The 27611-nt window shown below is 38.2% G+C and overlaps 1 protein-coding gene across 13 annotated transcripts in view; it reads left to right on the top strand.

Annotated features, from left to right (window-relative positions):
* MAST2 (microtubule associated serine/threonine kinase 2) overlaps positions 1 to 27611 on the top strand; it is a 194870-nt gene that overhangs the window by 156028 nt on the left and 11231 nt on the right. For 10 of the 13 annotated variants that reach the window (XM_085308114.1, XM_085308109.1, XM_085308112.1 and 7 more), the window contains 14 exons: positions 111 to 186; positions 1552 to 1761; positions 7097 to 7198; positions 11070 to 11202; positions 13140 to 13201; positions 13869 to 13954; positions 15744 to 15952; positions 16452 to 16590; positions 17402 to 17534; positions 18984 to 19149; positions 20214 to 20315; positions 21892 to 22014; positions 23808 to 23917; positions 26455 to 26609. In XM_085308114.1, coding sequence (XP_085164240.1) covers positions 111 to 186; positions 1552 to 1761; positions 7097 to 7198; positions 11070 to 11202; positions 13140 to 13201; positions 13869 to 13954; positions 15744 to 15952; positions 16452 to 16590; positions 17402 to 17534; positions 18984 to 19149; positions 20214 to 20315; positions 21892 to 22014; positions 23808 to 23917; positions 26455 to 26609 — 1806 coding nt within the window. The remainder of the gene's footprint in view (positions 1 to 110; positions 187 to 1551; positions 1762 to 7096; positions 7199 to 11069; positions 11203 to 13139; positions 13202 to 13868; positions 13955 to 15743; positions 15953 to 16451; positions 16591 to 17401; positions 17535 to 18983; positions 19150 to 20213; positions 20316 to 21891; positions 22015 to 23807; positions 23918 to 26454; positions 26610 to 27611) is intronic. The other 3 variants (XM_085308119.1, XM_085308120.1, XM_085308121.1) reach the window with 1 other exon arrangement.

Genomic DNA, 27611 nt, shown 5'->3' with positions numbered 1-27611 from the left:
AGCCTTGGAGGAGCTGCCATCAATGCGGCAGCATTGTGACCAGCGCTAGATTTTTGAGAATTTTGATGTGAAAGCTGTCACATGATAATGTATTTTCTTTTCTTCTTTAGCCCGGGTCGCTCCCCAGTTTCCTTTGACAGTGAAATAATAATGATGAATCATGTGTACAAAGAAAGGTTTCCAAAGGTAAGGAATCACTTTTTTAATAATGCGGTCAATGAACTTGGGGCAGAACTCAAGAGTTAATTTKTAATACCTATTGGGGAAGGATCCCATATCTTGCCTCCGATTTCCAAACAGTGTARTTTGCCGAGAGTTTGAAGTTGTCCTCTCTGCTTCAGATGTTAATTTTGCAGTAGAAAAAATAGATTGACTGTGTAGAGAGAATCAGATAGAAGTGTGTGAAAAGCTTAGTGTATTTGTGTATGTATTTCATATTTATTAAATTCCTCAAGACTTTTATTGGCATGCCAAATGTGCGTAGGAATGAGAACAAGAACCATGCTCTGGCTGCTCAATGTAAATGTTATTGTTTTAGGCCAGAGTCTCCATATATTCTGCAGTAATCCCTGACTTTGCTTCAAATTCTGAAGCAGATCAAGGTTGGAAAAAGGATAATTTGCTTAGTTTCGTACATACTTTAAGAGGCTAAACTTCATATAATTTACAAAGCTTTTTCAGACAGCAATTTAAAAATACATTGAATAACATCCACCTAGTGTTCCTTGTATAAGTGCATTGAATTTGCTTTATACTGATCCAAACTTTTTGGTGTTGGTAGGTTTTACATTTTCATATTGGAAGCACAAAGTTCTCTTTTAAAGTCATTCCAAATTATACTGGAGGGTTTTGGCAAAAGCAAGGTATGCTACCAGGACTTTTGGTACCATGGAAGCAATGAAGATAGATTTAGGCTTTCAGAAAAGGAAATGATWTTGATGCTGAAGTGATCTACAGTAAAAATAGGTTTTCAAAAAGTTCAATTTTGAAATCTKTGGACTCAAGCTTTGAAGGTTAACATCTCACTGAAATGGGTGTGAGAAGACTGTGTATCCTAGAGTTGTTGATATAGCCAAAGTGCCTGCCATTCCTATCTGTTTTGCCAATAGCAAAAATATAACTTTCTGATGACAGGATATCAGGGCTAACAGCAATAGAAGTGCCATGTCTATTGCTTAGAGCGTTAGCAGTGGTTTTCAAGTTTCATGATCTTGCCTTGRAGTTCTGAAAATTGCTTAATGCCTTATGTCCTTCCCTGAGTCTCCAGGATAAGAATACAAATTCAGAGCCAGGATATTTTTATGGTCACTTGCATTTTCAACAGGTGTTTTCTGATTTATTCTTGTCACTGGATCTTGTGAACGTAGCTTTTTCCTATGGCATACTTTTTCTTTTTCTAAATAAAACATTATAATTATGTTTTGGAACGTTTTCTTTCAAACTAGTGCATTTTGATATTTAAAATATGTTACTTAAGCCCCCTGCCTGTTGGTGTTTTAAGTTCCAGRAGAGGAATATTTAAAAAGTAACCTGTTTATTCCTTCTTCATAGGCCACGGCACAGATGGAGGAACGACTGGCTGAGTTCATTGCCTCTAACGCTCCTGAGAATGTGCTGCAATTAGCAGATGGGGTCCTAAGTTTCATTCATCACCAAGTTATTGAACTGGCCAGAGACTGTCTAGATAAATCACGTGAAGGTCTTATTACTTCTCGATACTTTTACGAGCTGCAGGAAAACTTGGAGAAACTTCTCCAGGATGTAAGTGCTCCCTGGAAATTAGAATATATTATTTTGATTGAAACTTTAAACAAAACCACAGCTTTGATTTTAGCACAGACTTCAGGGGAAGGGCAGTGGGTGGTGGTGTCAAGAGACCTGAGTTGTTCCTGTCTGCTGTTGATCTACCATGGGCGGATTTGAGCAAGTCACTTCACCTGTGTACTTTGTTTGTACAAAAGTCAAATATGCATATGAGTAACTCAAAGGCAGTCTGTACCACTTAGGAAAATTGGGTTCATTCAGATGAAGGAAATTACTGAACCTTCTTTCATGTACTTCAAGACTCTGAATGACTTATTAATTACAATAGTGCCTTCAAGGAGTGAAAACACCATGGTTTATAGTGTTGCTATAAATTTTTCATAAAAGATTTTCTTGAGCTGAACTTAATTCAGTTGTGGTTTTTTTAGTACTTCGATGTGTTTTGTGGTGTTCAAAGCATATGAAAATACACAAGAGGGCACAACTTTAATGCATGCTCARTATGCTTGAACTGCTCATTAAAAATCACTCTCTTCCTTTAAAATGAAAATAATATTAAATTCAAAAAATCCCTTAGAATTTAGTGTTCCTTAATTCTGTGCAAGTGTCTGCTGTACTATTCTGWAAGTCAATGCAGTTTGATCAAGAACAAATATAAGTGAAAATAGGATGCTGTATTGCTGGAATATGTTGTAGCTGCTGTGAAGAGTCGGTGGAGAGTCCTACTTGTTGTTGGGTCCAGACCTTGGTTTAGGAACATCTTTCTAATCCTTGGCTTTGGTTGAAGGAGATAACAAGCTGAAAATAGTGTTTCTAAAGATCATGATCTCAGATTTCAAATATTACTGAGAGACTTAGAAACAGAATACCTGGAATTCTTCTTGGTGGTTTTTAATATATTTTAATCTATATGTTTAYGTCATTGATTGGTTTGCCAACCCACTGGTGTGAATTGCACCACTTTGTATACCTTTGCCTTTCCATCCAGCCATTAGAAAATGGCAAATGATTATAAATATTAATATTAATATATTATTGCTGTAGTTAAAAGATTTTTAAAAACCCTCTGAATCTTCCCTTGTATCAGCTAAAATCTTTGGCTACACCATTTATATGAGTATAGACATAMATTTTTTTATATTTACTATGCCCATGACTAATTTTTATTTTTGTGGTGTTCTCCCTGGATGAGGACTACAATGAGGTAGGGAATATCTTTGGGAGGCTTTTCTGGAGGTCTGCCTATGACATATCGGTAACCCCTGTGGATGCATTTCAACAGCGCGTTTTGGATATCCAAAAAGTAGCAAAGCAATGATGTTTTGATTTAAAAAAAGACAAAACAAATCCCTCAAAATACAAAACAAAATCCCATTTCCTTTTCTTTTTCCCCTTCCCTCAGAAAAAAAAGCCCTCAAAATGCACTTGCTTACATATCCTTTTCTCTTTCCTTTTACGTTCATTGTGCTTCTGAGCCTAGGGAAGGATGACATGGAGCTGGTACTAGATAAGGTGCAGCGATSATCTCTGTGCTTGCTCAGTAATTGACATTCAGGAGTTGCTTTGACCCTTTTTCCTTCACATCTCCTGCAGTGTCAGAGTGGGAGAGGGGTCRATTCTTAATTTTAATTGATCTTTCTCTAGGAAGCAAGGTGCACTAGAGACAACTAAAAGGAAAACTTAGACAAGGGAGGCAGAARGGGGTGGGAAGGACAAGGACAAAGAAATTAAAGACAATGTAGGAATGCCAAAGACTTCTTTCCACATCTTTTTCATTTGTTTTTTCTCTTTCCTATCATAGTTCTTTGTCTTCCCTTTTCTATTCTGTTATTTAAAGGCTTTTTTTTCCCTTGCTTGCCAATTTGTGTTTCCCCTTTATGCTGCATTTTAAAAGGAAATAATGGGATATTTCAGATTAAACATGTAGAAATTGGCAATAATAATTATTTCTGGGGACTAACCTGAAACACAASTTTGTTTTATAAGGTGTGGAAGCATTGGGCAGGTGATTTTTTTGGTGAATAAGGAAAWGAGTAGCAGCAGGGCAGTAACTGGTGGGAAGGGAAGTATATGCAGATTTTCATATAGCTTTCCTATATAAGAATTGACTYTATTGAAGTTCCTTTCTTTAACATGTTCATTCTAACATTTGGTAACAAGCTAAACTCACACAGTCATTTCAAACCATAGAAAGAAAACTCAATTTAATACGCTGCAAATTAAAGCTAGTTTATGTTGTGAACATGTCTCCATAAAACAGAGCAATTGGTTATGTAAATAATGAACTATTTAAATATACTGGGCCAGAAAGCTTTTTAAAGTTTTTAAATACTAAAAAACCTCATTAATTAGGGCAAACAAGATCATTTCTCTTGTATGTGACCATAAAGTATTGGTTTTTAGCCAGAAGAACTTACTGCTTATTGCATCATTGAAATGATCCTGAAGTACAAATGAATTTAATAGATTCTCTTTATTTTGAAAAAGATGGACTTGAATGTTACAATTTACTTTTAAAATAGAAATATTGAAAAATAAATTAAAGTACTTCTATAAAGAACATATGACAGTTGATTCTTTTACTGTGGGGATGGGATAGGAGCTAGAGTTCCTAGGAGAAAAAATGAGATTTTAGTCTGGTGATTACTTGGTTGAATTTATTGAATACTTAAGATTATGTGGTTGCATTGACTGAATGACAAAGACAAGGTATATCTAGTCAAAAGAGATTCAGTGGCTTTGTCGCAGSTTCCCTGGAGGTAGGGAAATGAATGATTACAGGTGTACCTGTACATAGAAAAAAAGAGAAAGGGGAAGGTGTTAGTCTCATACTGTGTTGCCTGATGCTGCGCTTCGGAAAATTGATATTYTGATTGCAGTTGCTTTCTTAACATGAGCCTAAGTGTAAATTTATTGGTGCTTGGCCTCGCGGTTCTCGTGTTTTGGTTTCCATCGGTGTATTAGCTCAATTGCAGCGCTGTGACTTGCATATCCCGGTTATTGGCCCTGCTGAACCCCAGGGGAGGACAGTGATTTTAATTTCATGCCCCAGTAGCTACACTTGGTGACGGATGGGGCTTTCAGCTGGGGGAATCGGCTGGTAAATCACTGGCTGCTGCCTCCCGTAGCACCTGGGCGGCTGGGAGGGCTCGGAGCGGCGGCGGGGTCCTCGCGCCCGAGGGGTTCTCGCGCCTCCGCGCCRGGGACGCCCGCGGGGGACGCCCCAGCGTGACCCCGGCACCCTTCCGGCGGGCGTCCCGTCGCCAGCGGCGGCCGAGTAGGCGGCACGTGGCGCGCSGCGGCTCCCGGGAGCGGCAGGCAGCGCTCGGCTCTGTTTGCCCGGGTCTGGGGCCGCCGCGGTCGGTTGCAGAGGAGACGTGCGCGGAGATGTCCGGGCTGTCCTGCGAGAGAGGCCGGCGGGACGAGGCGGCTCTCCTGGGGCTCTTGGAGCAGCAGCGCTGCGCGGAGATGCTGGCTGAGTGGCTGTTACAAGTTGTGTTTGGTTTTTGTAATCCTGTACTCTGCTCTGTTCCCCCCCCCCTTTTTTCTTTATCATTTGGCAGCTTTTCATTTTTTCAGACAGACATCTGATTAAATCAGTTACRTTTTTATATTATTTTGCTTAAATGAGAAAGGGAGGAAAAAARGACTTGATTTAAAAGGATAAGTTGGCTTTGACACTTATAAATTGAAGGAAAAAGATGAATTAGTACTTTTTGCATATTATAACTTATGTAGGAGAGTAAGAAAGGACTTTTCAAKTGCGTGGCTCATATTTGAATGTTAATGTGTAATTTATTCATTCCAGCTCACCTAACCTCTGGTGATCTCGGGTGRCTCTTCAAATATGAAACCATTAATTTCTTTCTAGAATTCATATTTTATCTCATAAATTTGGGTAATGCRTTAGGAGCAAATACTAGTCTTCATTATATTTTTTTCCTTTAATTAGAAAATGTCTTTTAGTTAGCAAAAAATTGCAACTTGTTATTTCAATGCTTTCAAAATTGTATGGCTAAAACCAGGAAGCATCTCTGATCTTGCTTTTAGATTAGCAGTTATGTAGTTTTTTTCAAGGTTAAAATCTAGCTGTAGCTTATCAATGCTGAATTACACAGATAGCATATTTCTTATTCAGACCTTTTGTCAAAATGAGAAGTGATGAACTCTTTGCTTCTCTTGTTTAGTTAAAAAGACATCAGGGATATATTGTTTAAAAAATGCTTTTTTCTAGCTCAGAATTTGTGTTTCCTTGTGTTTTTATTGTTCGTTTAAGTGACTATCGGTGTTTTGACTTCTCAACCATATATGTCTTTTGTTGCTAACGAACAACGCTAAATGAACCTTTTTGTTTCAAGCTGCTTGCATCCTTGTTGGTTAAATATCGTTCCTAGAAGCCACTGAAAAGCTTGGTGGTGAAGCTTGTCATTGAGGTGCTTTTGGACTTTATATCTGTGGCTGTGCTAAAGCCTGATTTTTAGATCTTTGTGAAAATTGACTGTAGTTGGTTTCAGTTTTTCACTTTACTGGAACCATCTTTTAYCAACCTGCAATGAAACACTATTTACTTGTGCTTTAGGGCTCATGATGTAACCATTGTATCTCTGAGTGCAAAAGAAAAGAAAGTAATTTTTTAATTTTTCAAATTTGTCTTTGTGTTTTACATTATTAGGTTTTAATGTATTTATTGTTATAAAAATCCCCCTCCACACACACACACCTTGAAACTAAGCCTTGAGTTTATACTGAAATCCAATAATATGAAAGAATAGGTGTGGGCAAGAATAAATTCTCTGAATTATGTTTCTGTATACTGTGGATTTGCTTGTGTGTTTGGTACAACATAGCGTACACTACAGTGCAGTAGTTGCTTGACAGGATTTATGGAATGAAAATCAAGAGGCTAGCTTTTTCAAGATGATGAACATAAATTGTTCAAATTCTACCTAAAAGTAAAGTTGAGAAAYGTGTAGATATTGGTAATTATCTAGAGTTCAGCATCATGGAAAGGTCAAATTGAAAAAATCAATATTTCTATTTTAATTTTTTAAAAATAAAATAAAATCACATCTAATAAAACTGATAAGCAACGTAATGCAAATAGAGGCTTTGGAATAGCTCTTGCTTGATAAAGGCAGTCAGTTGTAATGGAAATGCTATATGCAATGTGGCATCCTTGACTGAGCTGAGCTCATTGCCTGGCTGGACTTGGTCATGCCTTTGCTGCTGAATTACGGTTACTGAGCGGGCGATTGCTGTGCATTCAGCATTTGATGTGTAGAAACGAAGAGTTTGCTGTTAGGACCGTAACGTGCTGTTTTGCTCTCTGTAGGCCCACGAGCGATCCGAGAGCTCAGAGGTTGCTTTTGTTACCCAACTTGTGAAAAAGCTGATGATTATCATTGCACGACCAGCTCGGCTACTTGAGTGCCTGGTAAGTTTGGTCCTCGGGAGAGCGTGAGTGTGATCTAAAGGGTATGGTGTGATGTGTGTTTGAGGAGGTAAGGGACACACTTTTGAGAGAAAGTTTAAATTCTGATGAAAACATTGATGAAAAATAAATAAGTATTAAAAAAGGGAGTAATTTGAGTCTTCTACAGTAATATAGAGGTATCTTTTTAATGGGATGCCAGCTGCAGTAGTAGTAAATACAATTTTAATATAAATGCTAAAATTAAGGGGGAGGGGCCAAATGTATGTGCTGACATCATTTCATGCAACTTGATGTCACCTGATTTTCCTCGTGTTGTCAACAGGTACAGTGAAGATACAGTGTATAAATATATGGTCTGCCTGAGATGCCTAAAGAGCTTTGCTAAGGATGAGTTATCACCAAGAAAAAGTTCCTTTCCACGATATAAATGATATTTGGGCTCTCACACTGAAACTCTTACTGTAGACAGCAATTCCAGAAAAACCTGATGACAGATTTTCTAACTGTGAAAACAGAGAGAGGACAGTGAGAGACCCGAGCAGGTTTGTTAGCCTGGCAGAGAAATCCTATTCAATGCAATTAATATATATGAAAAATGAGGTCTCATCATGCTTTTCAACAACTTACTTGGGCTAATAAGAAAGTATTTTTGTATTTAGTTCTAGGAGGTGGTGAAAAATGYTCAGGCCATCTCAGTGAAATAGAACACTATCCTGAAAACTTGCAACTCTGAGAATATTTTGTTAGGTATAGTAGACAAGCAGCATGAATATGCATTCCCACTGTGAAGATGTGGCAAGAAGGTTAGTATAATTCTTGAATATATTGGGAAAAAGGTGATTAGATCTGTGTTGTATACAGCGTTCTATGGCAATTGATTATGGTGGCCACTTTTGTGACTGCACCTCAAAATGATGTGGAAAGATTGGAGAGTGCAGATGAGTCAGAAAAATTGTTCGAGGGCTGGAGCTGCCACCGACTTACAGTGGAACCTTAAGAAGCTTCCATCTATTTATCATTGTCAGAAGGAAGGTAAAGACATGATTGCCCATGCTTTGTAAATATATCCAGGTACCAGACAGAAACATAAGGATGGAAAGTAGATTCATTCATATTAAAAAATTGGCTTATTTTTGATAGTGATAGCAAAATGCTTCCATGAAGTAGACATTTTTTTCTCTTGTAAATCCTTGCATCTAAGGTATTCACCTTTTTGGAAGCGAGGCTTAGTTGCACATTGACTTTTTAGGAACAACAAGATGAAATTCCCTGGCCTATATTATTTGAGAGATCCAAGCACATGACATAATGGACCTTTCTGAACATAAAAATAAGAAGGAAATTGCATCTGACTGAGGCATTAGAGAAGTGGCTGAACTAGGAAATTTTGGCTGGATATAGATGTAGATACGGTTAATGACTGGAATGTGTTGAAGCTAGCATATCCAGGGGGTGACTTTGTAATCACTGGAATCACCAGAAGATAAATGAATGTTGCAGAGCTTTCTTTGATAAGGTAGACAAGAATGATCCAACCTTTCAAATGACATTAGTTTTAGAAAACAGCTGCAACCTCAGGTGGCTTGCTTTGCTGTGTGAACACTTTGGTGTGAGGAAGACCACTTGCAGTGATGAAGTAGGTCACAGAGCTAGCAAGGTCGATGCCTACACTTCAAGAAGTCTCCACTAGATTACACGGAAAATTCTGGACACAGCTTCATCCAGATTGGGAATTCTTTGGCTTTGAAAGCCGTTTTTGTGATTTAGATGAGTTCTGTGATTCCAGTTATCTTCAAGCATACCTTTAAAATGTTTCTGGGAGTGAAGACAATAAAGAAAGCACATAAATTAAAACTTACTGTATTTGCTGTGCTTACGACTGCCATTTATGCTTGTGCGTGCTCTGTTCATAACACATCATCTAGGAAGGCATAAAACTGGCAGGTTTTGTGAGCCCATTTCTATAGTTGGAAGCAGTTCCAAACTCAAACCGGCTCTTAAGCTGCAGATCAGGAGATCTCTGGGTTCTTGCACTGTCTCCTGCACCTGCTGTTCTACAGAGTGTGTGGGAGCAGGTGGAAGCAGAGAAGTCATTGAGATTTGAGTAATGAGCTCTAAAGCATGGAGTGACAACCTTGAAAATGAAGTGGCTAGATCCCAAAGTCTAAAAGCAGTATCTGCATCTGTTTTAGTTAGTCTTTCTTTAAGTCTTTCTTTTTAAGCTGTATTATCTTTCTAGCAATTTTTTTGTATTTCTTTATTTGTTTATTTTATTCTGCTGACATGAAGACTTAAGTATTAATGTTCCTTTTGTCTCATAAAGGAGCAAGATCTATAGCAATAGATAGTCTACCATTTAAATAGCTTGGGAATTGCATTTCATTTTTATTTTGTAACATGTATTTTTTTGCAATTAACCTTTAACTTCACTGTTTGCTTTTAGATTGTAAATATATGTAGTTTATTCTTCTCTCAGGTTTCTTTTCCACAGGACTTTCGTTTCCTTTGTAAGGACTATTATTCTTCATTTAGGTACAACTGTATTCAGAGAATTAAGTAAACCTGCCAAAAAGAAGGCAAAAGTTAAATGTATTTAATTTCTTGATTCTTTTTTTTTAATATATGTTTAAATTTTTGTCACCAGATGTTTTTCTTCTGTCCTTTGCCCACCAATAAATGTCCTACAGTTGTACCATGGTACTGGTTCTTTTCAGTATGGTTCCTGCTCAGGTACTTACTGAGGTAGTTGATAAATCTTCTTCCAGACAAACTGGAAGGGAATGTTGTGTTTTGAATCATTGCTGTCTTTGACCATACAAGCCATTTAGTGCAACCAAGAAAGAACATCTTTTCTCCCTTTTTCTAACAGCTCAAATACCCTTACATGTCATATTCGCTAATGTTTCTCTTACTTGCAATTTTGTGCTCTCTTTTCTCTTAAATTGCTGAGCATTTTCAAGTCAGTTCTTTTTCTGCTATCCTTCACTGCTGTAACTCCTCCCCTCTTCTCCCATTTCACTGAAAAGTGTTTGAAGAGTCTTGACAAAACTGCAACTGCCCTCTTCAAACCTCATCCTCTACCAGCAGTGAGAAGTGCATTCGTGAACTTGCTTCTGAGCAGCAGGGCTTCTGCACCCCAAAGCTGGTCTTTTATTTCCAACTAGATCTGTTGGTCTGATAAAAGAGATCGCACCTGATTATACACGTTGCTTTCCGTAGGGATTCAGTACTTCAAATGTGAGCTGAGTAGATGAGCCACCCTTGCCCACACCCCTGCCAGTATTTCATCAACAGAGAAGACTTTCTTTTTGATATGTATAAAAACCTACTGAGGTTGAGATTGGTTACAGAATTGGGTGGGACGGTATAAGATTTGATCAGAACTGATATTTGAAAGCAGGAAAGGTTCATCTTTGCTTAACTCAGCTGTTGGAAAGAGGTGGCAGAAGGAGGCACCTTACTCCTCAACACAGACCTGTTATTGGCATATTAAGTGTGACAAAATTAGGATGTGAGTCCAGGTAAAAGCTTGCATCCTTATGACTGTATTAACCTGGTAGTCTGATTTTGGTTTATAAAAAGTCCCTGCAATCCATGTGCTGTTTGAATGGCAGGTCTAAGCCAGTAGACATCTGGCAATCTGTAAATGTGTAAAACAGAGCTTCACTTTTCCCTAGTGAATGTAATGCGTTGGCTTGCTTCTTGTAACTGCAAATGTTTTGCCTCTCTACCAAACCCAGAATGGACTTGTTTCTGGTGAATCCAGGTGACTCAACCTATGCTCTTTCTCTGCTACATGGGAGTTAATCCATTTGTAATTGTGGAACTGAATTATTYACCTCTCTCTGCCTTTCTCACTGTCTTGCTCTAGGAGTTTGATCCTGAAGAGTTTTACCACTTGTTGGAAGCTGCAGAAGGCCATGCCAAGGAAGGGCAAGGGATTAAATGTGACATTCCTCGTTACATTATCAGCCAGCTGGGACTTACCAGGGATCCCCTGGAGGGTGAGAACTCTTCTTTTTATACTCTCCAAACTACTAACAGGATAATCAAATCTCCAGATACTAACCCTTGGTCACTTCGTAGCTAAAATGGACTTTTGTTTTATTGGATTGATTTTGTTGCTTTTTTTCCCTTATTTTCCTGTTTGCTGTCCAATTCTAAACTACCCTTTCCAGCTGTATGTCTCAAAGGAGTGTTACTAGCATAAGAATCGTACATCAACAGTTACAATTCTTTATTTGGGAGATTAATAATGTCTCCTTGTATTACAGCTGAAAAARTGTTAGTAAATGGCTTTACATTTTAATTGTTTTTCTGTAGTGCTGGAGGGGTCAAACTAAATTTGTGTGTTGTATTTCTGATCAGCCACTGCTTGCATGCTGTGGTGTCTCCTGTGCTGGTTGGAAAGGATTCTGTCATCCCRCTTTATTATCCTTTCTGGGAAAAGGGTATTTGTTGTGACTTTCCATGGAGTGTGCGCACATGCACATGTGGTTTCCTAAAGTAGACAAACTATATACTTGAAATCAAGTAGGAGTTCACTTGGATGCAAAAGCTTGTATTTCTGGTCCTAGAAGTTATTTAACTAAATAATTAACCAAGGTTATGTTCACAGCAGTGCTAATTTTATGGTGAAGATAGTTTATTTTAGGTTTTAGAATTTTTAGAAATGTTGGATATTACACTTAAGCATTTGATACATTTTTTAAAAAGACCATAAAAATTTACCTTCTGCCAATTACATTGGATTTTTATACAGTCTGTGAAATGACAGTGCTTTTTCAGGTACTGTATAAGTAATGTCTTAGAAGAAGCTGGCGGCTTTTCCACTAGGTGCCTGTAGTAAAGTGAATCTACTCTAAATGTATAGAGCCCCAGAAGATCTTAACGTTGGAGTTTGTGAGTTAATAGTTCTCCTTGTGTTTTGCTTGTTGATTCTCTTTCCGCTGACAAGTTTTCTGAGCACAAACTCTGGCCCGAGGCATGGCTCGCTCAGCAGCAATAGGAAGCGTGACAGAGGCTGGAGGGAACTGCAGAATATTTCAGCAGTTGATCTGTACTTTTTGTTTTCTCAGGAGAGCATAATTTTACCATAAATTAGTAGTCTGAATAGGACTAGTTTAACTTCTGCAGTGTTTACTAGACTGACAGTGACAAGTTGACTTCAAGTAAAGAGCTCTTCGGGAAAATTTCTACCAAAGATTGCTAAATGCAATTTAATAGCATTTGTTGAAATCTGACATTAAAGGGAAATTTCCTTTGATCCCTGTCATGGGAGAGAACCTTTCTATCACTAATTCCCCTTACTAAAGTCAAATTTTCTTTAGAAATGTGTGGAGATGTCAAGGTGCTTTATTTTCTTTCTGTAAGGAGGGCACCCAGAAATGTCAGTGGTATCTGTTCAGAGACTAGTGGTTAATGTAGGATTTGGTTCTGCAAAGTTTATAGCATCTCCTAAGACAGCTGAGCAGCCTAAACTAACTGACTTTCTCACAGTTGGATGCTGCTCAGCATTTTGCAGAATCGGACGCATTTCACGGAGGGAGATTATTTGAAATGTAATGCTTTTTTTTTTCCTGAAGTACATAGGTGTCACCAGGCTATATACAGACATGTACACATGGAATAGGGTTTGCCATTAGATAGCTTGCAGTTTCTCCAAACTTGCAGTTACTGCTTTTACTTATTAAAGAAGCCATCCAGAATAATTCATGCTGAGAAGACGACCGTTAATTATATTCATCTCTGTATAAAATATTGCCTGCAGCTCACAAGGTGTTAAAGGTTATCACTGTATAATTGGGGTGACTTTTTACAGATGGGAAAAATGTGCTTCATAATCTACAAGCACCTCTTAAAATACTGTTTGTCTTATATAAACAAAGAGAACAGTGTTTGATTGAGATCATTAGTAGTAATCTTTCTGCTTTCTTTTCAGAAATGGCCCAGCTGAATAGCTATGACAGCCCAGACACTCCTGAGACAGATGATTCAGTTGAGGTAAAGCACTAATACATGCACACTGTCTAGCACATTTTTCTCTGAAAAGAAATAGTCTACAGTAAAGAATTAATTATAATGCAGAAAAATTTTATTTTTTTTAAAAAAAGGATATGACATTTAAAAGTGCATGTTAAAACTAAAGTACGCACTCATTAAACTGGGCTGTACTGTGGAGGTGAAATGCTTTAAAGATGCAAACAGGCATTATCATTAATTCTTGTTGATGTTTCTTTACAGTTGCAGGCAAAAATCRTTTTTAATTCATTTCAATTTTTAAAAAATTTTTATATCCACATATGTAAAATGTGATGGGAATTGAAGGAAGTTGACTTTAGTAATGGACTGTTGGAAAAATCTAGTCACGTAACTCACCAGGTTTCAAAGATCCTTATTACTTTTAGTTGATTGGTATTTTTACAATATAATGTTGAGGAAAAGCCTGAATTTTATAGTCCACTGACTTACTGTGCTATTATTTGGGAAGGGAATCTGCAAGGATCTTAGGGATGCAGATTATTAGCCTAAATCTGAACACTCCAGAGATTTAGGATTGAGTTGTGTTTAGGTGAATTCTGCTTAAAAAAGAAAAGGACAAAAAGGTTGCATAGAGAATGAAGTCATTCCTGCTCCCTGATTTATGTTTGTTTTTTTTTTCTTTCCGCAGAGCCGCGGTGCCTCTGTGCAGTCAAAGAAAACTCCATCTGAGGAAGAATTTGAAAATATTAAACTGATCAGTAATGGAGCTTATGGGTAATGCTTTTTATACTCTACTTTAGAAGAAAATGCTATTRTCATCCTACGTAGTGAAGAGCTGTACCAAAGCTAGGGAAATGACTGTTGTCTGCTGGATCCAGATCATAATGAATATTGCTTGGGCCTTACAAAGGTTCCAAACTTATGATGTCTTGCGGGAGATGCTATTTCATTAATGTTCTCTGGGTTTTTAGGCAATACCACCTGTATATTGCTGTTTCCCAGCTGTGAAGGCCTCACRCTGCACTGAGCTGACGTTCCAGCTCAGTGACCCTCTGTAAAAAGTGGTTGCCCTGCAGTAAAGCTCTCAGAAAAGTTTGCTGAAGTCCTTCCTCGCTGTGACCTCAGACCTTTTCTTTCTGCAGCTATTTCTGCAACATTGACCTGAGATGACAAAAACATTTTCTCTGAACATTATCTCTAAGAGAAGTATTGTCACATAGTCTAYTGTGAAATTTCTTAGAGAAAAATGTAGCTTCAGGAATGTGAGAAAATTATTTTGCACCCATGTTTTTATTGCTTTTCAGGACATTGTGCATGTCCTATGATTTGTGTTTGTGCAGGAGTTAAATGAGCGAGAGTAAAATTCTGTAGTTGCAAATGCTGTTGGTTACTCATTGAAACAGCAAAAATGTTAAAGGAAATTTATGATTTTCCATGTATTGAGATCATATATGTAACGTACATGGCTGTGAGTTTTGAAATACTAAAATAAATGCTAAAATTAGATATGGGCAGATCTACTTGAGAAGTCATGCAGTAAAAATGCCATTAGATTTTTATTACCTATTGAAGAATCCAGAATGGAGTTCCTCAGTTAAAAATTTAACTATTCCTGCAARTCTATCCAGAATATTAAAGACAATTCCTGACTCTTTGCAGTTTATAAATCCTTATCAGTGATATTCAGTAGGCCATAACTGAAAAGCAGTGATTCTCAGTAGGCTGTAACAGCAAAACTAAAGCGTGTGCTTGAGTGTTTTGTTGAAGCAGGCAGTTAGTTAACAGCAACTTGTTTCTTTAAGTTATGTGAAAGAGTGTAAGCATATTTCTTTTGGTCTGTGAAGACACATTAGAGCAAATTGAAGAGCCATATTGCTGCACAAGAAAATTTTGTATGTTTTTGAGTCATATTTCTGGACAGATACCATGATTTTAAACAGATCTCTGTAAAAATGAGAGGGGCGGAAGTTTTGCTCTAACTCATATCTTGTCTTTTTGCTGGTTGTATTTCATAGTCAGCTGCTTGTGAGACATGATAGCATGGTAAATGTAATAYGCTCCAGAGAAAAAGAAGCAAGTACTGATTCAATAAGGCAGGCAAACTGGATGAAAATTTTATTTGCAAACTGTATTATTAATGTGCAGGAATCTAATGATCTGCAAGTGATAGAAATGYAAGAGATGCTTTACTGAAGGAAATCCCTGGTGACCGTGTTATGTCAAATCCATGTTATGGAGTTGGAAAGAAATTTTGCCTGTTGCTTGCATTTTGGACAATGTTTTAGTTAAGTGGTGACTATAATGTTKAAAAATACATACCATGGCATTTGTTAGTCACATCAATGAGAATGCTACTTAATTCAAAGAGGCCCGATCAGAGTAGCTTTTGGAAGAGAAGCATCATGGKGTTCCTTCTTTTCTAGAGGAGCTTGGCATTAAGATGGGTTTTTATGGAGTCACAAATAGGTTTGTCAATATCAATCCAAAACAGTTACCATCTACGATTTCTTTAAAATAGCGTGAACTGAAAATGATCCTTTGCTCTTGATATGCGTTTTTCTAGAGCGGTGTACTTGGTGCGACACAAGACCACGCGTCAACGTTTTGCCATGAAGAAGATCAACAAACAAAACCTAATTTTGAGAAAYCAGATCCAACAGGCTTTTGTGGAGAGAGATATCTTGACTTTTGCTGAGAACCCCTTTGTAGTCAGCATGTTCTGCTCCTTCGAGACCAAGCGCCATCTGTGCATGGTTATGGAGTATGTGGAAGGTAYCTATTGAATACTGGCATGTTTGTCATAATTCAGTCTTGTGAAAGGACCTTAGAAAGGATGTGCATGTAGTGTATACATAGTGTCTCCCATCATTAAAGATGACATTTCTAAGTGAGTTGTAAAATGTGTAATTTTGGGTGTAATACTGATCACTGCACTACTCTGAACATAATAAATGGGAAGAACGTCTTTTGTGTTTGTGATGCTCCGTTTTCATGTAAGGTAATCGCAGTTCGTGCTATGTCCCTCCCCCTGAGTGTGGGGAGGTTATGAAGCCCGTGTCGGGAGGACGTGTACAGACTACTTGGGCTGAGCTGGAGAAATGAGTCATTCTACCCTGTGGGCATGATTTTGTGTAAGGAGATGCTCTGTTTTTGAATCCCTGTGGCTAATGCAGTGTGTTTGTAGTGGAGTTGAGGAAACATAAAGCCACTGCTCTTCCTTCTTAATTAGTATTTTCCATTTCACTGTGTCGTATTTGCAACTTTATTTTAGGAGGTGATTGTGCTACACTTCTCAAGAACATYGGTGCCCTACCTGTTGATATGGCCAGGATGTATTTTGCCGAGACTGTTTTGGCTTTGGAGTACCTACACAATTATGGAATTGTTCACCGTGACCTAAAACCTGATAAGTAAGTATTTAACTMTTCAGAAGCTCGGGGGAGAGACCCAATTCATCAGAGGTTTTCTCTGTAAGCAAGAGGACATGGGAACTAGAGACAGTAGAAGAAAGCTTTGATGGGATCAGGAATGCAGAAGGTTTTAGGGAGTCTCTTGCTTCAAAGGTACAGAATCGGTTTGTCAGTGAGAGGAGGTGGGAAGAACCTTTTTGAGGCTTCGGAGGAGAATTTAAATGGGGGTTAGGCTGGACTTCACCAGATCTAGCTCTGCTTGTATTGGAGATTAAGAATTTTTGGGCACTTATAAAACACGGTCTTTACTCTGAAGGTCACCTCAAAGTTATGTATGCATAAGTATAAGAAGGATGGGATGCACATGCAGTTAAGGAAAAACAGAGAACAAGATATGAAAGGYTTTGAGAACTGTTGGACATGGTTGCATCTTGGGTCTTTTCTGCCCTCTTCTGTGCTGTTGAAACTCTCTGATGTAAGTGCAGAAGCTAAAATGTATGGTGCTACCTGCAAAAATCTTGCTGTCTTCATTTAGACTTTTCAGCAGTTAAGCATAGAAAAATGAGAGTAAACAGTAGTGTTTCAGCTGTTGTCTCAAACCTGTTGYTGCTCTGGTGAAATTTAGCAGAAGTTAGTCTGATTTCTGGTTGCCTTAGCATCTCTGTGAGGTTCAGTTGCATAGGAGATTCCAGGTGTTTGATCGACTGTGCTGAGATTGCACTTAGAGTTATCCTGTGATTTTTTTTTTTTCTTGTTTTAACTCCTTTTGGGAAACAATATTAGATTATTTTGCTTTTGCTCTTTCTTCCAGTCTCCTGATAACCTCCATGGGTCACATTAAACTGACTGACTTTGGATTGTCTAAAATCGGGTTAATGAGTCTTACAACTAACCTCTATGAGGGACACATTGAGAAAGACACCAGGGAATTTCTGGACAAGCAGGTAAGCTGAAACATTTTATCCATGGAGTGGGCTCAGATGCGGGGCTGGGGTCTTAAGAAACGTAGCCTCTTGGGCCAGAATCAGAGTTTGCAGAACACTACCTCGCTGCCTTGACCTTGTGCTGTGCATCGTGTAAGGGTTGAGGGGAGATATGACTCTGGTCTCATATTTCTGCACAAAATTGCCTTGTGTTTTTTATACCAACTTCTTGTTCTGGAGTGATGCACTTCAGAGTTTGGGTTAGGATTTCTAAGGTGTGTTCTGGGCTGCAGTGCAGGTGCAAACAGAAATCAGAGTAGTTCATTTAGGGATGTAACTCTGATTTTGCTGGAAGGTTGTTCCACAGTCTCCCCCTTCTGGCCCTTACTAAGTTCTTGGCCAGTTACTGTGTGTTTGTTCTTGTAATTTTGTCTGACAGCTTAAACATTGATTTTTAACCTCTTGATGCTTACCAAGGGTCAATCTCTTCCATAGCCTTCATTTTGCTAGGCTTAACCAGCTAAGATCTTATAGGTAACAAGATTTTCCTTTGAATAAATAGCTCTTCCATGCACTTGTTTCAGCTTGAGTTAATCTTTCCTGAGCATCGTTAAGAGGAGCTATACACTATATTCTAGGTGAAGGCACACTAGTGCCTTGTATAATGGAAATAAAAAATGCTTCTCTCTTCTGAAAAGACCTAGGATTGCAGCTGATTTTTTTTTTTTAACTTTGCTATGTTAGTGAGTTCATAACTCACTCTGTGGTAAACAGTGCACACTTGGGTTTCTCTTCTTCCTTTGCATGCAGAAAATGCTGTTTTTTTTGTTGCAGGAATGCTCATTAGGTGCTAGATCATGGTCCTTGCATTTTGCAGTATATATATATATATTTACAACTATTTTGTTGGGTTTTGTTACTCCTAAGCCCAAGGTAACCTAGTTCTTCCCATATGATGTGCTAGCAGTTGTCTGTGCCAGCTCTACCTCGCAAGTTTGAGCCCTCTATGAATRTAGCTGTAAATGCTGAAGTGAAGTCATACTCTGTTGCTGATTCTAATCTGTGGAGCTAAATTCTGTTAAGAGAGATATGCAAGGTTTGTGAAAGTTCAGACCCTGATAGCCATAGCTGTGTCAGTAGAAATCTGTTAYACAGACACAATTATACACATGAAATATGCATCTTTTTCCTCTGTTTTACTGTACATGCACCAAAGAACTGCTTAGCCAGCATGTCCGCACTAGGAACGTTTTGTTGTATGTGATACCATCTCTGTGCAAAGAATGTGTTCCTCGTATAGACTTTTGCTACGTGGAAAGAGTTTACAGCATTAAGTTATTAGTAATAAAGCCTTAAATTCCTTTTAAAGTGCTGAGGTAAAAAAATAATAAAAAAGCCCTAGACAAAAGTAAGCTTTTGTGTGAACTTGGCAATTTGTAGGTTCATTACTTTCCTGTCTTTTCTCTTGAGGTCTGTGGGACTCCGGAATACATTGCACCAGAAGTGATCCTGCGGCAGGGCTATGGGAAGCCTGTGGACTGGTGGGCCATGGGAGTTATTCTCTATGAATTTTTGGTTGGCTGTGTCCCTTTCTTTGGTGACACACCTGAAGAACTGTTTGGACAAGTGATCAGTGGTAAGTTTTCTTCTGTTTCTGAAGGGCTTTCCAAGTGTGCTGTGAAATAAAACCTATAATATATTGAGGATCTGTAGTTTAGTCTGGAAAAACTAAGTATAAAATGATATTCTTATTTTAAAATATGTGTATTTCTATGTTGAAAAGGCAGCATCAAGCTGATTCTACCTGCTGAATATTCTTGAATTGCTAAACACCGTGCTAGGTATTTCYGTCGATGTGCATGGTTGGGGAATCATACAAATAATTATCCTTATGGGATTGGGGGAGAATATTTTGGAGTTTTTGGAGTTTTTCTGTTCTGTCTTTTAACTTATAGGATATAGAATATGAAAGGAGCAGCTGACAACTAGTCTAGTTTGCTCTGATTTTATGTTATTCCTTCTGTAGGTGCAAAGGTCAATCAATTAGTAATCGTCGTACAAATGAAATAAAAAAGAAATTCTAAAACAAAACACATTGATGCTGTTGTGCTCGGTGCCTTCGTGTCTTGTGGGTTTTTAAACCTGTCTCCCACTTGGAGCTGGACAAATGCTTGCTTTGTGTTCTCTCAGTGAATATGCCAGAGAAAACATTTCCTATTGGGAATGCTTTCTGAAACAGTAAATTTTTTTAAGACTTGGCAAATGTGCTTTGTGAATAGCAAATTTCAGTGAAGAGCTAAATTTGATGCATGAAATGGTTACCTGTGAATTGTTTGCTCTGTTCCAAGTATAACTAGCTTGGAGTGTGCAGGCACGAGATACAGCCGCAGTATTGTCACTGTCATTGTTTATGGATTGTCATGGAAGTCCCATTTCATACTTTATTAATAGAGTTCTTAATGCCTTTTTTTTCTCTGCAAGCACTGCTTGGAGTGACAGCAGCTTTATTTGAGGCTGAATTTTATGCATTTTTGAAAATGTCAGTGCTTGAATTATATTAAGTATGCAAGCTGCTGAATTCAAGGTATTTGTGTTTCTGGGGCAGTATTGAACACTGCTTCCTATGGTATAGGAATGTGAATGATTATTCAAATTGTTCTTGAAGTAGGTGGAAAATGTCAAGTCTCTTTTTCTTCTCAGATGAAATTGCCTGGCCAGATGGTGACGATGCACTGCCTCCAGATGCCCAGGACCTCATTTCTAAGCTTCTTCGCCAAAATCCTCTGGAAAGAATAGGAACAGGTAGGAACCTTGTGTATGGAAAAGTACTTACCAGAAACCGCCGAAGAAGCTACCTTGCTACTGAGGCACACCAAACTGAGTTGAAAAATGCTGCTTTACATCAAGGAAGCAGGTTTTGGGAGCTAAATGAATCTTGTGTGATCAAGCTCTGAGAATTAGAGTAGACTGTGCTTGAGTCAGATGGATGTTACTGTCTTGTTTGGGATAAGTGAAAAACATAACTTCTCAAATTTGGGCTGTTCCATTTGTTTATGCTGTCCCTGGCATGAGGGTCTCGTCTCAATTTGAGCAGAGTATAATCAGATTTATTTGAAAATTCTGTTTGACTAGGGGAGTAATCCCTTACATTGATGAGAAATCACGGATGTAATAAAACAAGACTTGCCCATTTGTAGAAGACACTGCTGTAGAATTCTCCAAAGATTCAAAATCTGATAATGTCTTTGGCTAGGTCAGATGCGTTTGTTATTTTTTCTATGTTGTAATGTGAGATTTAAACTTTTACAAGCAGCCTTTCTGTTTCTTGATAGAAGATAACCATCAATAATCTCGAGCTACCCTACTGTTTAAAAATCATTTGTCCAATGCTGCAGCTTCACAGTACAGATTGTCTGTTTCGTTGATTCATTTGTTTGGTTTAATTTTGGACTTCTAATTGGAAACTACATTTTAAGGATAAAATAGAAACTAAATAAATAACAATTCTAAAAGGTGCATTTATTCAGCAGACTTAACACATGTGCGCACAAGGGTAATGAATAGATCATGAGTTAACAGTATAATCAGATGGTGTTCACATGTACTTCTCTACTTTAGATCCATCTAGTTGAAAGATGTTGTCATGGAAAAGATGTAGTGTTTCTTGCTTTATAAAATGAGTTGATGGGCTGATTTTTTGATCCCTTATACACCTGCATTGCTGAAACCGCTCTTCTACTTGGTATCTCCTACTGCCACTGGCATTCAGCAAACCTTTTATCTTTTCCTCTGCTATTTTTTTTAAAAGACAGTAGTATCTTTTATGAATATTAATTTCATTTGAAAAAAAATACACCTAGTAGCAGACAGATAATCCTTATTTTTTTTCTTCTGGACACCCAAGCTTCTGAGGTTAATGACAAAGATACTAATTCAGATGGAGATTTAAGCCCCTGCCTCGTTTTAAGCACGTAGATGATATTACTGACTGGAATGGAGCTACTCAGTTGCTAAGGACCTTTCTGAGTTTGCACTCTTCACTTAGCTAGGAGCAAGATGGTATTTAGAGTTTGGAAATTTTAAATTAAGATGTTAATTAGTACTCAGTCTTGCAACTTGCTGTGGAATGTAATGGCAGATGCTGTCTTCCAGTCAACTTAGTCAGGTGTTGTCCTTAAATATGAAAAGGAGGTGGGAAGGAGGAAATTTGTTTGGTTTTTATCCTGTATCAAGGATAGGTTATTTCTCAAAATTCTTGGAAACTGAATCACTTAGGTATTCAGGTTTTCTTTCAGGCTCTTGATAGTTTTAGGATTTGTATTTCTTGTTATGAAAATGCTAGAAGAAATAACTCTGCAATAAAAGATGCTTATTTCAGGTAGTGCCTTTGAAGTGAAACAGCACCGATTCTTTAAAGATTTGGACTGGAATGGATTACTTCGACAGAAAGCCGAATTCATTCCACAGTTGGAATCTGAGGATGACACAAGCTATTTTGACAGTAAGACTGAAGATTCAGCATAAATTGCATCATATTCTTTATGCATATTTCACTTTACCTTAAAAATTTTTAAGTATAAATCGTTGACAGCTATTGAATAAAATGCTTGTTGGGAATTCCTTTCAAAAGTCTCTGTTGAATGCCAGATATTGAAAGCAAATGAGTTTTAAATGGAAAATGTTGTTGTAAAGTCAGCTGATTTTCCACTGGTGCTTGTGGATCTGCAAGCCATGGCCTTACAGTGTAATGTGTGTTATATAGGTTTTATTGCAGTGCTTTCAGAGCAGGTTGGTATATCCAGCTTCCTTAAGTTTCTGAGCCCTATCATCTTTCCTTAGTGACTGACTGTTTTCAGGCAAAAAACATTTTTATAGAAGAACCTAAAGCTTGAACACAAATCAGGAGAGGAAATACTTTTAAAAGTTTTAAAGTAACCTAAATTATTTGTGCTGTAAGGGTCACTTTATTTTAGTGCCGTTAACTGCAGTGAAGTATGAAGTGTCTGCTCAGTGTACGTAAATGTCTCAGATTTAGTGTGGTATCTGTATTACGTACGACTCGTGATATTTTCAGATCAGCCCCAGCCAGGGAGGCAGTGCTGTCGGGATGAGAGGGTTGTGTGGGTCACGGAGTGGTCTCTGTCCCCATCCTCTGCTCCCTGGCTTTTCCCCTTTGACTTTGGGAGGTGGGCTGGTCACCAGTCAGGGGGTCTTCCCCCTGCTCCAGCTGCACCATAAGATAATTCTGGGATATTTCAGTSCCTGGGCGATACGAATTTCTGCCCTGCTTCAAAGGAATGTCTTCTGTCCTCCCAGGGCTGCTGCGAGCCCTGTTGTTGCTCTGCTCCTGTGCCGTGCAGGGGCAGTGGCCAGCTCCTGGAGTGTCCAGGCGTGCTCAGCACGTTGGCAGGGCAGCTTTGAAGCACGTCCTTCCTAAGGGCTGGAATACTCTCATGTTGGGAAATACCTCACGTGGACACCGATAAGAGTTGGCATTGCTGTTCTAAACCCTAATGCAGAAAAATTCAGAATTTATAAAAGTAGCTTTCTGGCTGATACAGTGCCGCAAATTTAGCTCAGTATAGCTATCAGCTTTCTGTAGCCAAACTTATTAACCCCCACCACAAAATCCGGTGTGGCTTAGAACTACAGTGTTGCAAATCTCAAAGCACAAAATCTCTTTGGAGGCATTTGAGATTTTTGCATTAAAAATAGCTTTGCATATTGGCTACTTGCCCGTTTTCTTTCACAAAATCTAATCCTTTTGCTAGTTGTGGGAAGGAGAAGAGGAACTATTTTGGTGGGTAAATATTTCTGTTTTACAAAGACAACTCATATGTATGTAGACAGCATGGACTTTGTGCATTACAAAGCCATTTCACTGGAAATTGGAACAGAGTGAATTGCTTCCCTGTTTCCTTACATACTATTGTTTGCCTTAGGAAATATTCTTATTAAGAAGGGTCTACAGGATTAGATACCTATGTGATTTCTACTGAGAATCARTCGCTTTCAGAATATAATATAGCTGAGGGCTTATGATAAATTCAGTAGATGTGAGAAATGACGTGTTCTTCACTGCTTATTGTATGRGATGAGCAAAACTGGCTGGGTGCATTTCAGTATTGAGGAAAATACTCGTCATGGTGTGTGAACAGTCAGAGTTCTTTGTAGGTAGACAAGTGGGAATTGGTGCAAAGACTGTTCTTGTGTAACCGTGTCCTGCCTGAGGGTATATTACAGGAGTCATCAGCGCTTCTTGCACTGATTAAATGTGCCATGTCTTGTTCACAGCTCGGTCAGAACGGTACCAACACCTGGATTCAGAAGAGGAGGAGGACACTAACGATGATGATCACGTGGAAATCAGGCAGTTCTCCTCGTGCTCACCGAGGTTTAGCAAGGTAAGAGCAGGCTGGTTTGTTGAAAGAAAAATCTAGAGAGGAACACAATTTCAGAGGCCAATATTGCTTTGCATGAGGTGGATTTTAACAATGCAGGTGAAAATGTAGGAACCACATAATGTTTAGTATTCACTGAGGAAGGAACGAACTGTGTACCTATTTACTCTATGCTAATAGAAGTGCGAGACTAGTTGCAGAAYGAGATCTTTTATTTTTTAGTTTCACTAATACATGTGGTTATGCAGAGGTCTCTCCTGCTTCTGATGCAGTTTAATTTTTTCACTGATAACTCGGATAATGGCATAGGGAGGTATGCTTATTTCTTTCAGACAACATCATTCTGRAAGGGCCTTCCAGTAGGTGAGAAGAGGGTATAAGGATGAAAATTGATTTTGACATCTTGGAATAATGATCTAAAATCAAAGGGATCACATGCAGTAAGAGCAAATGCAAAGTTCTACACCTGCGCTTCTCATTGTTTCAAATACAAGATGAGAAACAAAAGATGAGGATCTGGGCTTGTAGTGAGTGGATTGTGAGTTAAACGTGAAATTATTAAAAAGGAAAAAAAAAAAGCTATTATCATACTGGACAAGGAACACTATTTTCTGCAAGGCAAATAAAGAAACCCTTTCCATCTGTTCAGCAGTTAGGGAGGGCTGAGGGGAGCACTCTGTCCAGTTCTGGACAATGTTCTTGAAAAGAAACATGGASCAGTGAAAGGGAGACCTGAGGGAAGGAACAAGAATGATCAGAGATCTACAAAACATAAAACTTAAAAGGAAAGCCTGGAGGAAAGTTCAGTCTAGAACAGAGAAGATTGAGGGAAAGGCACGATAGCAGTTTTCAAACAAAAAACTGCTAGGAGGAAGGAACTACATTTCTTCCTGTTTTATCCAGAATTGACATGAGATCATGGGCATAAACTGTCATAAAGGAGTTACAGAATAGATGGTAAGAAAAAGTTTCCAATGTTGAAAAATAATTAAGCACAGACACTAGTTGCCTGGGGAATTTGTAGAATTGCCATCACCAGCAGCTTTTAAGAACAGGTTGGAGGAACATCTGCCTGGTGATTAAAAGAGAGATGGTGCTGCTTTGAGGTAGGGAAATGGACAGGATGCCCTGAGGAGGTCCCTTCTAGCCCTACTTTCTGGATTTAGTATGCCTTAGTCAGACCTGCTTATACGGGTCTGGAGTCTAAAATAAAAGCTGGAATTCCAGACATTTCAAAGTAGTACAACTCCACTGTTAACTTGGATAAAACAAAGTATGTTCAGGGAGGGGAAGAAGGGGAAAGAATTGCTGTTTTGGTGTCTGAGCACTCTATGAACTGCATTTTCCTTTTTTTGATGAGCATGGGAGTAGGGATTTTATGCAGGGCCTAGGAAAGGTATTTCAGTTTTTCGTACAACAGTGCCTCCAGGTTTCCAGTACTGGTCCACTCTTCTTTGTCCTCAGCTGGGCTGCAGTGGTTTAAGTAACAGTTACTATTAATTTTATGGAGGTGCTCCTGATTTGTATTACCAAAAGTGTGTTTAAGATTGACCTGAAGATTAGTCAGGCTTTTTAAAAAGTTCCCATGAGCATGTAAGGGCTTCTCTTTTCTTTTTTTTCTGTTCCTTTTTTCACTGTGAGTATTTATTCATCTGTTAGACAGAAGCTTTTCTTCGGGGTTCCGTATTTTTGCCACAAAGAGAAAAAGTTCACTTTTAATGAATTTATTTTAAGCCCTGGAAAATTATACAGCATTTGTAGTGTGGGAGGCATAAAAGGCTCATTATATTTTGAAATTCTTGTCTGACAATTCAGCCATATGATTTATTAATAGTTATCTTGTTGATGCTCTGAATTTTTAATAACATTATTTTCATTAATCTCTTCTTATGTAAATTAGGTCTACAGTCAAGTGTAGTTTTAAAAGCATGGATTTTTTTTGCTTAATCATTTAATTATTTAAAGACGGCTGTAAAACCAAGAGAGGCACTTTCATTAAGCTGTCAGCATTATAGTAGATTCCTTGAGGAGGGCAGGACATTTTTGTTCTGAAATAAGCTTGGGGCAATGCTGATAGACTGATGATAATGAAATGGGGTCATGMGCATGATGCCTATCATCAAAATGAATTTGTGTAGTAAGATTTCAAGATCCAGATGCCAACCTTCAAGACTCACGGAGTCCATTTTAGCAATTTCTCTGCTTAGATTTGAGGATTACTGTTAAAAAACCAAAAATCTCAGTTTCAAAAGTTCTTCCTATTACTGTGGTGTTGCACTTTTTACAGAGTACAGGTGTTGGGTGCTATTGTAAAAAAGCATATTTGATGTTTCTGCAGCTTATCTTGTTCCTTTTCTCCCTGGTGAACATAAGAGCATGTCACACTCGCACTGGGTTCTTTGTTATTTAGTTGAGGACCGTTGCCAAGTTCACGCTTTCAGGGAGCATCTGCCRTTTTGAAGAGCTTGTACCCTTGGCCAGGAAAGGCCACGTAGAATTTTCTCTATTCTTCGTACAGAAGAATCTTTTGCTACTTGCAGGTGTACAGCAGCATGGAGCGTCTTTCCATCCATGAAGAGAGGAAGACTCCGCCACCAACTAAACGGAGCCTGAGTGAGGAGAAAGATGACCGATTAGACAGCCTTGGCAGCTTGAAGAGTCGAGACCGCAGCTGGGTGATTGGATCTCCTGAGATGTAAGTTTAATAGAACTGAATCTTCTGGTTTTCTAGCAGCATATGAGAAAGCCTTGTACTCTTTCCCTGTCAGTCTTAGGTCAAAATTCTTCATATGGTGTATTTCCAAAAGTGGAACTTGAAGAGCAGAATAAATAGCAGAAAATGAACATATGGAAGTGCACTGACATCTCCTAAACTTGTAGTGAATACCTCAAACAAAATTAAAGGAATTTTAAATTAAAGGAATAAAGGCTTAAGTAAAGCCTTCATTTGCAGACAGGCTAGTTATGCTAGAGAGGTGCCAACAGCAATTTCTTTCTTAAACATCAGTGAATCCAAAATCTGGTGTTACCAGCCTTCTTCTCTGTTGCATTTTAAACCATTAGGAGAGTCAAAATTTTCCAAAGTTCAGAATATCCTCCAAAATCTTTACTTCTAATAAAAATATCAGTAAAATATATAAACACTTAGAATTTGGATACCCCATCATACATCTAGTGTGACTAAAATAATTGTCAAACTTCTCTTAAGAAGGGATTTCTCTCATTTTTGTAACTCCTGTGTAAAGCTTTTACACTAATATGGGCATTACAAAGATCATAAAATATGGTTGTGATCTCATCTCTGTGACTCCATTCAGAAATTATTTTATAGATTGTATGTTTAACTGACATACGCTTCATCTTGTATCAAGCCTTCCCTGCTTGAAATTTACAGCAATTTTGAAGGCAAAATTAGCAATTCCAATTCCAAATCTAATTCCAAAAGGAATATGGATAATGATTTGCATCTGCCCTTTTTTTGTAATTGATTGGAGTAATATTTAATTTCGTATTCATTGTGTTATATTTTTGTTTGGTTTTATTCCTTCCTTTCTTAGAAGGTTAGTAATGGAATATTTTGGAAGTCTAAACTCAGGTAAGACCTTGATCCTTTGCTGGTTTATATCTTCATGATGTAGCTTGGCCTCCTAGCTACATCTGAAATGGGCTTCAGATGCTGGAGTTGGGTCCCTGCACT

This window comes from Rhea americana, unplaced genomic scaffold, assembly GCF_003343005.1.
Source record: "Rhea americana isolate MKP2758 unplaced genomic scaffold, rheAme1 scaffold_27, whole genome shotgun sequence".
Classification (NCBI taxonomy): domain Eukaryota; kingdom Metazoa; phylum Chordata; class Aves; order Rheiformes; family Rheidae; genus Rhea; species Rhea americana.
This window is presented reverse-complemented; position numbering and strand designations above follow the sequence as displayed.